The 10,782-nt window shown below is 38.3% G+C and overlaps 1 protein-coding gene across 1 annotated transcript in view; it reads right to left on the bottom strand.

Annotated features, from left to right (window-relative positions):
• Nucleotides 1–9,868: 9,868 nt before the first annotated feature.
• THBS2 (thrombospondin 2) overlaps nt 9,869–10,782 on the bottom strand; it is an 89,028-nt gene continuing 88,114 nt past the window's right edge. The window contains exon 22 of the mRNA XM_018559982.1: nt 9,869–10,432. Coding sequence (XP_018415484.1) covers nt 10,425–10,432 — 8 coding nt within the window. The 3' untranslated portion in view covers nt 9,869–10,424. The remainder of the gene's footprint in view (nt 10,433–10,782) is intronic.

The raw sequence follows: 10,782 nt of genomic DNA, 5'->3' as shown, positions 1-10,782 counted from the left end.
GAGGGCGGGTACAATGCTAGTTTACTATTGGCTATTGCAAATTGAAATAGGCAATAGTAATGTCCCAATGTTTTTCAATGGGAAAAAAACAAAACTTTTTTTTTTCTATTCTGAGATCGCTCGTGTCAGAATAAAGAAAAAAAAGACACAGCAGTGCTTCTCTACTTGGCGGCCGGGAGCGGGAGGCTCCCGGGGCGCCAGGGAGAGTTAGCTGATTGGAGACCAGTGTCCCTGGTTAGCAGGTAACCAGGGACGCTGATCTCTCTGAAAGTGGCCGGAGCCAGCCGTAAGATCACGGCTGGCTACGCCCAGCTGTCAGAAGCAGGCTGTCGGCCGGCCAATGGCCGCTCGGCCAGCTTCGGCTTTCAGCACGGCTCAGCCGAGCCGATGCATATGCGTTCGGCTCAACTGAGCTGCTCGGCCATGATCGGGAGCTGTACGGGCTATTGTGAATAGCCCGTACAGCACCCCTTCGGTTCTACTGAACCGAAGGGGTCCTGGGGCAGAAGCTAGCAGAAGGATCGGCCGAAGCTACGGCCAGATCCTTTGGCAGCTTCGTGAATAGACCCCTTAGTCAGCTAGAATTCTAGACGGCAGGAACCACCTTGTGGCTTGGGAACTGAAGTATGGAAAATGAGACTCCTGGGAATGGAAAATTTAGCTGAGAATTGAAATGGATAGTGGATCTTATAACAAATGAAGGACCACATGCATTGGTGTCTAGGGAGGCAAAATTTCAAGGGTCCCCATTGTTTTATTCCCTTTTGCATTTCTTACTCATGTAGATATGCAAAGATGACATAATAAAGAAACAATAATCTTTAGAATACATTTTTACATTTTAGCTGGCGTGTAAGGAACTATGAGACTAAAACCATCTGGGTTCATGGGGAAAGCATAATAAAACTGTCTATAAGAGTATATCCAAAAATCCATAGCAACAATAAACATAAATACAGATAAGTTGGGTTCATGTAAATTATATGTCCTGAGATTTTTCTGAGCAAAATTACTATGTATACACATACAGTAGACCTTCTAACCACAGCACAACTGAATGTTACTTTCAGACAACCCATGCTACAGAGAGTGAAAAGGTGAGAGGTTAGTGAAGACCAATAAAACAACTTTACAAGAAAATTCAGAGCAGAGATTGCGTTTACTTGCCACCACTAAACAGCTGCTAATACTCATTTATTTGCAGAACATTACATAGTTTTCACAAACATTACTTGTTTAGCACATTAATGTATGTTATTAGTCTTATGGTATATAACATTAATGTAAAACATGTTTAGATGAATCCAAAACTATATCATGAATAAGGAAGGATGGAAGATAATTTATTTAGATTTTGCAGTGATGTTCAGTTCTAATATAATACGTCACATAGTAAGCACTGACATACTGGCAATGATCAAACCAACAATATAAATACAACTATTTTCTGATTGTAGCTATTTATATTTAAATGTTGTAAATCTAATGCAAATGAAGTCCAGAAAATAAACTATGTATCAAATAAGAAAAATAGCTGAAAATTGCACTTCATTTAAAGTATAGGTAAACGTAATCATTGAAATCTCATTAAATCTTAAATATGTCAATGTAATTTCAAAAGTAATTTTTCAGAATCTAAAGTTTTTATCAAAATAATACCTGGTTACTCTGCCATGAAGTGGCTTGTTCAGGCACTTCCTGTTATACAGTGTCAACTCTCTGTACCTTACTCCTGGTTGTTCTCCTGCAATGCCACTGTCATACATTGTTCTATTGAAGACTACCAAATGCTGTTCCGATGCACATTGCTCAGGCATGTTCCACTGTTATCACCTACAGGGCCCTGTGGGAGATGAGGGTTCTGGAGGGGGCTTGAGCAGCTATGGGGAACAGGGTCTCTGGGGGGGCTGCGGGGTCTCTCTAGGAGGCTGAGGGGTTTGCGAGGTCACTGTGGGGGAGCTAGAGGATCTACAGCAGCCTAGGGGGCACTGTAGTAGACTGTTGGAGGTTAAAGGCATTATGGGGGGCCTGTGAGAGGTTGAGGGGCACTGTGGGAGGTTTGGGGGTCTGCAGCTGGGTGAGGCAATCAGGCGCTGGGAAGGCATATTGAGGGCTGCATTTAGCAGATATTACACCCCCTTTCCCCTTCTTACTACTGATCTGCTATCAGTGAGTGCTGCTGGAAAGGGAAACCGTATCCTTTCCCTAGTCATGTGATGGGTTACATTCAGGGTGCACATACTGTGTTTTCATTGTTTAAAGAGGTGACTAGAATGGTGAGTCAGAGGAACTGGGGTCAGCAATATGATCCCTCTACTGCTGTCTCAGGGCCTTCTTTATCCTGACTCCATCCCTGTGGGGCAGCACCAGTCATAGGAGGAGTTTGAGGAGGAGGGTTGAAGTTTTGGTGGTGGGGTGGAGGAGGATATGGTTCATTTCACCCCTTACAAACACTGGGAGTTGTATGTGGGTGGGGTGAGATGGTTGAGGACACTTACCCTCAGTGAAATCAAGGACTCGGTTTCCTCTGCCACTGGAAATTTGTGGCGAATGGGCTCATTCATGCTGCAGTTTCAGTACAAGGACACCAGGATTTGAGCCATTAAGGAGATGGACCATTACTGGTTGGCCATCCTTTCGGATTCAAGGGGAAAAAGCCAAAGCTAATCCTGCCCTTAGAGTGGGCAAAAAGCGCCATCTGAAAGAGTTACTGCAGAACAACCTCTTAACCATTTTTTCAGAGTGGCAGGATGCCCTTTTATGGCCAATGTGCCTCTTATACTCAGCTGTGTGAAAGGATGAGCAGTGGTAGGTTACTAAGAAAGGGTTTTAGGTCCTTCTTCATGATGCATGACAAGGTCTGGCAGCAGTCACATAACCCATATGATCAGTGACAAGGGCTGATGTACACACCTTTAGAACAGACTACCATCTTGACTACTGGGTGATGAGGATGGACCAGTGACTGATCTTGCCCAGTAAGCAGTCAAGCTCCTGGGCTGCTCTGTGGCTAGTGTGCTTTTAGAATGGCCATTTAGTGTAGCAGGTGGTTCTGTGACAGAAAAAAGATTCCGCCTCTCTCCTGACACAGTTGTCCATCCTAACTTTTTTTTAAATCAGCAATTACCAAAATTCGGCAACTAATGCTATTACATTTTCTCTTTGAATCTGGTCCCAGTAATATTGTTATACAATAGAGCATTACTATCTCTTGCCACAACTGCAGGCCTGCCAGCCTCTACAGCTTTAGTCTGGTTCATCAGAACTGTCAAGATGCCACACCTAACTTTTATGCATTTGCTCCTCAGTTGCCAAATTTGGGCACATTTTTCTGCAGGGTCAATCCTGTTTTTGCACCTCATTGTTTGCGGTGTATAATTCTGCGGTGGCACTGTTAAGGAATCACACCTAATATTTACACAGTTGCTCCTCAGTTGCCAAATTTGGGCACATTTTTCTGCAGGGTCATACCTGAGTTGCACCTCAGTATTTGAAGTGTATTATGCTGCTCCAGCACAGTTACATATATTGTTTACGCAGCTACTCCTCAGTTGTAAAATGTATAGTTTACTGCTGGCTAAATCATGTTCTTTGTCTCCTATTTTTCAGCCTATGCCAGTGATCCATCACCAATAATATTTGTGGCTACGCCTTGGAAATAGTGTAGTTTAACAGTGATTATTTCATTAAACATGCCTAGTCTCTCCACAATATACAGTACTTTAGCCTGATAAACGTGCTTACATACTGTGCAAGGAGTCTGTAAAATATTTTGAAGCCCTGTTTTTGTTCTAACAATGCACTCTGTCGATGTTTTGATTACAAGATGCCTGGTGTCTCTCCTGTTGAAAATGAAGCCTACCAAAGGTGCTTAAATATTGTCCATTGAATTATAAAACAATTCCTTCAAATGAACAATTCCTTTTTCATGTGATATATATACACATACATATATATTTATATAATTTTACAATTAGGTATATATATTTTTTATTTTAAGCTACAATGAAAAAAGCCTTTCTATTAAAAATATTAACATTTATTATTTTTTTAAATTTTAATATGGACACCTTGATTGGACCTTTTGCTACCATGCCAGTAATTTTTAATTTTGATGTGATCACTCAGCACTGATTGAAAGAGTAGGTTTACCTCTTACCTTTAACCCTATACATTCTGTGAATTGCACTAACGCCTGGCAGTCATAAATATGTAAATTGTTAGTTCAAACTCAGAGAAGATGCAATCATCTTGCCATTTTATAATAGAAAGAACTATTGACTGCCACACAGCTTCCTCACTGCATGTTTGAGAACTATCACAGTGGTCGGAAATATTGTAAATCATTCTTCTGTTTGGTTGTGAATGGTCATATGCAGCTCAGAGTGTGAGAATATCGCAGCTGACATATCTCATGAGAAGTGTCTTACGGTAACAATACAATGCCCTCCTTTTTTTACTCAGCATGTCGAATTAAAGTGAGATGTCCCTTATGTGTACTATATATGAGCTAGATGTACATGTGTGTGAGCTGTGTCAGGAAACTGAAATGAAACAGTAAAAAGGGACATAAAACACTAAAATGCTTAGACCCTTTGGGGGGGATTTATTAAAGAAATCAAGAATGTTCACTAAGATTAGTGCATAATGTTAAGTTGTGTTCACTTTGGTCATCCAATTATGTGCAAGACAAAGTCCTGCTTTTTTTGATATCCCTGCACATGATTAAAGTGATACTAAACTCAGGAATTAAATCTTAAAAATGCATTCAAGTACCTTAACTATTAACAAAAATGGAATTAATTTGTGTATCGCTCAGCTGCAGATCCTCAAATCATTTCTAAATTGATGCTGACACTGTCCTTCCTTCTGGAGGGTGGCTACTTTTATGTGTGTTGTAAAGTAGCCACCACTCCAAGCTCACTCCCGTGATGGACTATAATCTCATGTTTAGTTTACTCATTTGTATTTTATATTGTAAGCACAGGAGTGAGTTAAAGTGACATTAAAATCACATCCGCCCCCAATGCTGGTTTAAGGACTTACATTAAATGATGCCTCTTGATCCGATCATCTTCTTTCCAGTTGTTTTCAGGAGTCCCTACAGCGCTGGTGCCATTTCCTGATCCAGTGCAGACTCCTCGGATCCCACAGTGTCTGTTCGCATGCACTGCGTGCATTGACTTAATCGGTGTCTCTCTTCTTCTCCCTGCCGAAGATCCCAATTGCGCATGCGCCCGCCCCACGATCCTTCAAAGCCACTCGGGAATCTTCAGATCTTCGGACGGTAGTGAGCGGTGGAGAAACAGGTAAGTTTTTACCTATTTGGTAACTTTTTTTTTTAGTGTTTTTACTTATATCTACTGCTTGCTAGCAGTAGATATATGCAAACAAATGAAGGTTTAAATGCACTTTTAAGATTGAACTCCTGAGTTTAGTATCACTTTAAGCATTCATAGTGACTATGGCTTCACTTTATTTACTAAACCAAAAAAGCATTCCTTACTCTTATAGTAAATCAACCCTACAGTACCTACTAAGATCTGTTATGTGTGCGAAATGGAGCCAAATAAGAGAAAATCAAAGTGTTGAATGTAGAATAATAATTGAATGAAAAGGTAACCAAATTGATACACGACTGTTGCTAGCTTTAAAAGCTCACACTAAATTTAAGGAAACCTGGCACAAGAGCAGCTGGTCATGCTAATCCTCTTGCTACAATAATTTTTTTACATTATTTAATAGAGTAATTTATGCAACAAGTGAAATCAGAACTGCTGATGTCCATACTTGTTCTGAACCAGTGGGGTTGACTTTCTAAAGGCAAATAGGCTGTTCACTTTGCAAGAGAATTTGCATGTTGCAGTGGAATTTTCCCTTAGCTTAGTGAATGTTGTGAAAATTCACTTTGCAAAGAATACTCAATGACATGGAAGGAGAATAAAAAATCCCAGTATTTTTCTTTCCACATAATTGGATGACGGAAGTCAGCAGAACTTCACCCAGGGCCGGATTTCCCACAAGGCCAACCAAGGCCCGACCTCGGGGCAGCAGGGGATAGAGGGGCAGCCGGGTTGTGGAATTCCTATCTCCCGAAGCCTGGCACATGCAGTTATGGGTGCCGGGTGGGTAGTTGTTTTCTATATTTAGCCCTGCGTTGGGCAAGCAGAGCTAAATGTACAGCGGGGAAGCCGCCGCCGAGATCACTTGTATGCAGCCTGCAGGTTTGCCATGGGGGGGGGGGGGGGTGTGGGGGGGGGGGGGCAAATTGAGGAACCTGGCCTTGGGGCAGCAGAGAGAGTAAACCTGGCCCTGACTTCACCACATCCATTACAAATTGCAAATACTTTGCAAAATACAAATTCCTTTGCAAAATAAACAGCCTATTTGCCTTTAGTGAATCAACCCCAATGACTCAAACTGTTGAAGCCAAAGGATCAGCATAATTGTCCAGCAATGAGCAACAGTTTTCTTTTAAGGTGATGTCCATAAAACCATTATGTAAAGGAATACATACGATACGTGCACCCAAAGGATATACAGAAATAATGTTACTACTAGAGATATATTTTGTTAAAACCTTTGTTTATATTTTATTTCCTATTATGAATATTAAAAAAAATCTATAAAAAAGAATGACTGTATCTGTCTAATTGTTGTATATTTTAGGCTTTGTCAACAGAACAATAAATAATTATTTACAATCTTTTGCAAACAGGTTGACTTTTTAAAAACATAAACAGTCCTAAAAGTATTAGAAAAAAAAGACAAATAATTTACAAGAAAAAAAAATTATAGTACAGTCTATCAATATTAACATCTTCCGTCCCGTTCAGTATTTCGCAGAACAAACCCCAAATAGCCACTACATCAATTACAATGCTTACATTTAATGAATCACGGAAGTGTGTTTAAAAACATGGAATTGACAAAAAGCACAAAAAAACGCACAAAAAAAATTAAAAAAATGCATAGCAGTTGTATAAAAGTGCAATAATTCCAGAATGCAAAGTATTTTTGACAAGTAATACGCATATAAAGCTAATAAAGAACAACATTTATGGCATAACTAGTGACAAGTATAAAATAATTCCCTTATTAAATTATATTTGCTCATCAAATAAACTTTGAATGTTTTAAAAGCTATCTAAGGTTATATTGCAGCAGAATGTCTTCTGTTTGAATAAACCGATTTGTTATTTTCAGTGTTAGATAACAAAAAAAGTATACATTTGGACAAAAAACAGATACTGTACCAATCATAAATCAGCAGGTGATGTGAAAGCACCTTAAAGCAATCTCCCACAAAACAGAATACCTGTTTTAGCCTAAAGCTGACAATCTCTTGAATGTTGGGCATGCCAGTTCTAGGTCGGTGACATAATTCCTAGTGAGGCAGAATAAGCTCAGCTTTACTGACTCATTTTCGGAAAATGTCCACTTTCATCTGTGGCTTTACGCACAGGTATTTTACTTTATACAATAGCAATTAAAGTAATAAAAGCAGCATTAGCTTTGTTCTTGGACTTACTTGACTAGCTTAGCTGACTGCTGCCTCCAAAAACATGTTCCTCAGTAAGTACATATATGCACTCAGATAACAGTAAAAGCTGCTCGGGTGCACTCAAGGCAATAAAATATAAATGGACTTGGTTTACGGGTCTTGGTTGACGTTTTGACAAGGCACTGCTTGGCTATCTCAAGATGAGCTAAAGACAAGCAGTGCCTTGTCGAAGCGCTGGTGTTCTTGTGAAAATACCAAGTATTGGCACTGGTATCTGAACTGGTATCTGAACATCCCTAATAAAATCATGTTTAGTGGACAGTGGTAAGGTAAACCAAAGACCAATGCTAATGGTACTTAACTATTGTGGCATTTAGTTATAGACATTTTTCTAGAGTTGAAAGCCCTGATCAATTTTGGCTACTGTAATAACATCTTGACACTAAAATTCTACACACACCAAAACAATCTTTTTTTTTACAGATTTACACTTAAATGCATATGGGCAAATCTAAAAGATTTGGCACTTTGGTCCCAGAACTGATCTGGGTTATGTGGGTTGTGCTTGAGGCTGTAGTAGATGGGCTTGTTATTTGACCTCATTTAATAAGCTAGTTATTCAAACATAATTCTACTAACTACATATACAAATTTCTAATGTTAGATGGTTTATAGTGTATGTCCAGATGAAGCTTTATTGCTTCATTTGAGATAGTATTGGAGAAGGATTAGAACCCCCACCAGGGTTTTACTGTTATCTGGATCTCTGTTTGGGAGATTTTCCCTACTTTCATGATGGCAACATTTTCAACTGAAGGAAGATATCCAAATGAGACACAGACTGTCATAAAAAGTTCTAACAGGCTCTACTAAAAAGCCTTTTACTTTTTGTGTTGCTGTTGCATATTGTGTTCTACTTCCGGTCTGGTGAAACTGTTATCACAAAAACAGAAGTGGGGGGGGGGGCTTACATAACAGAGCCCCGGATAGCAATAACAACCAGAGAACAAATGGGTGGGGAACACACAAAAGTTCAGATCTTGTAATTTACGAAGGTCTAAGTTGAAATAACAACATTGTGCAGACAAAAAGGAAATAACAGAAATAAAAATTTGTTTTTTATGCTTACTTTTTATTTGTGTTTTTGCACAATGTTGTTATTGCAACTTAAGCCTTAGTAAATTACAAGGTGTAATATAAATTGTAAAAAAAATTGTCTTTAGGCGTGCTGTCCATTTGTTTTCTTGGATTTTCACAGTATCACCATGGCTAGTGCACCCTCCTATTTGATGTGCAACAAGGGTTCTAATCCTCATCCCTCTATAAAAACTAAAAGTTTGGGCGGGACAAATACTTTCAAAGAATACCAAATCTAAAAGCTATGTCATTAGAAGGGGCAACATAACATTCAGAAATGTACATATCTTGACTGCATCTGAGGTATTTTACATTTCAAAGTTTTGTTGCCCACTGCAAAGAAAATCTTTTCCCCATGTTCTGAATTTCTCACACTAGCTGCAAGTATGTGCTTCTACTAAAATCAAAACATATGTTGTAACTATCATCATGGCTGTGACATTTTTCCCTGAGGAATATCATCTTATGCTATTTCTCTATATATAATGTATTTGCCTTTATAAGAATTTATGTATGTGCATTATCCATCCTAGACTGTTAATAACAAATAAAGTGCCAAGATACATATGCCATGGCATGTAAGCAGATGCAGTTAACTTCATAGTGTGGGCTACATTCACACATCTAACTAGTATTCTCAATATTCAAATTGTCTTATTTGAATAAAGTGACAACAGAAACACAATACTGTATAGTGCTAAGGAGGATTCATGACAATAGTTGAGCTGCAAAAAAAGGAATATGGTGCTATTCTATTAAGCCTTCAGAGTGCTCTAAATATGGGAAAAGAATGACTCCTCCTTACAATTTATTTCTGGTTTTCATGTATGTATTGCATTGTGTAACCTACAATGTCTGGTGTTTTTATGACATATAAAACACATTTGACATTGGGTCATTTGGCACTTTAGGTACCGAATATGAAGCAATTTATTTATATAGAATATATAGGTGCAAACAAAATTATAGTACACGTGTTACTAGAAATTGGTTAGAGCATGTTGTAATATTGGTACTAGCTTACTGGTGCACTTCTATACTCTTGTGTAATTTTGCTGTCAAGTTAAATAAATGTTATGTAGGATTTGTATCTCATAGATTTAGATATATACTGTATCTAGATGTTTACAAGTTTATCTTAAATAATAAAATTGATAGTGTAATTCATTTTTATTTTAAAGCTTCATTTATGTTAATTGACCTGATTTTAGAATTTTTACGTAATAACTGTGCTGTACAATTCCCTGCTATATTATGCCAATGCTTCTCGCTCTTAAATACCTTATGACATTGGATTAAATGTTTGCTTTGTAGTAAAAAATAAAAATGGTCAATCAGACATACATAACAATGGCCACTGGTGAATAAGAAAGTCCAGGAGAAATATAAAAGTACATTATTTAAAACTGATGGATAAAATGTCTAAATGATATAATATATGCACTATATCAAAAACTGTGAGTTGATTAGTTGATCAATATAAGAAAGACATAAATGATCTTTTATTATAAAAATGTTGTTTACTGCATCATCAAAAAATGTGTCACAAAAATAACCCACATTTGCTGATTTATCAACCCGACCAAAGTCCAGGGTGAGGTTTTTGTTCTTCTCCATTGATGTGCTGGATGTCTACACTCGATTCATCTTCTACATAGATCTTACAGGATTTATGAGGTGCTGCTGTGTAGACAGTTTTATAGACTTTTAGGAGTACCAGGTGTATTGAGGTGTCTTGGTCACGCAGGATGTACAGTAAAGTACACAATATGTTAACAAGTTCTTAAACATCTGTAAAGAAAGTCAAGATACAGATTAGTGTGCTACTGGTCTGGAACTGGATAGGGATAGACAAAATTGTTGGTTAGAAAGATTCAGCGTAAATCACAGCAAGCATACACTGTGCCTGATTTACTAAAATAAAAAGCAAAAGGGCAGGAAGAATTCAGTAGACTTGTGATGTGGATTCCCATGAGGATAAGATACGTTGCCAGCAAACCATTAAGCTTGTTTCAAAGTGAAAAGCTCTTGATTTTTCTATGATCTCATAGAAAAGCAATGTTTCGGGACCATGCAGGGACCCTTCCTCAGGCATAAACAAACAAAAGTGCAAACATTTATAGAAATCAACCACCAATACT

Source organism: Nanorana parkeri, unplaced genomic scaffold (assembly GCF_000935625.1).
Source record: "Nanorana parkeri isolate BGI_ZX_2015 unplaced genomic scaffold, ASM93562v1 scaffold424, whole genome shotgun sequence".
In the NCBI taxonomy this organism is placed as follows: Eukaryota; Metazoa; Chordata; class Amphibia; order Anura; family Dicroglossidae; genus Nanorana; species Nanorana parkeri.
The sequence above is the reverse complement of the archived record's forward strand: the minus strand, read 5'-3'. Positions and strand labels throughout refer to the sequence as shown.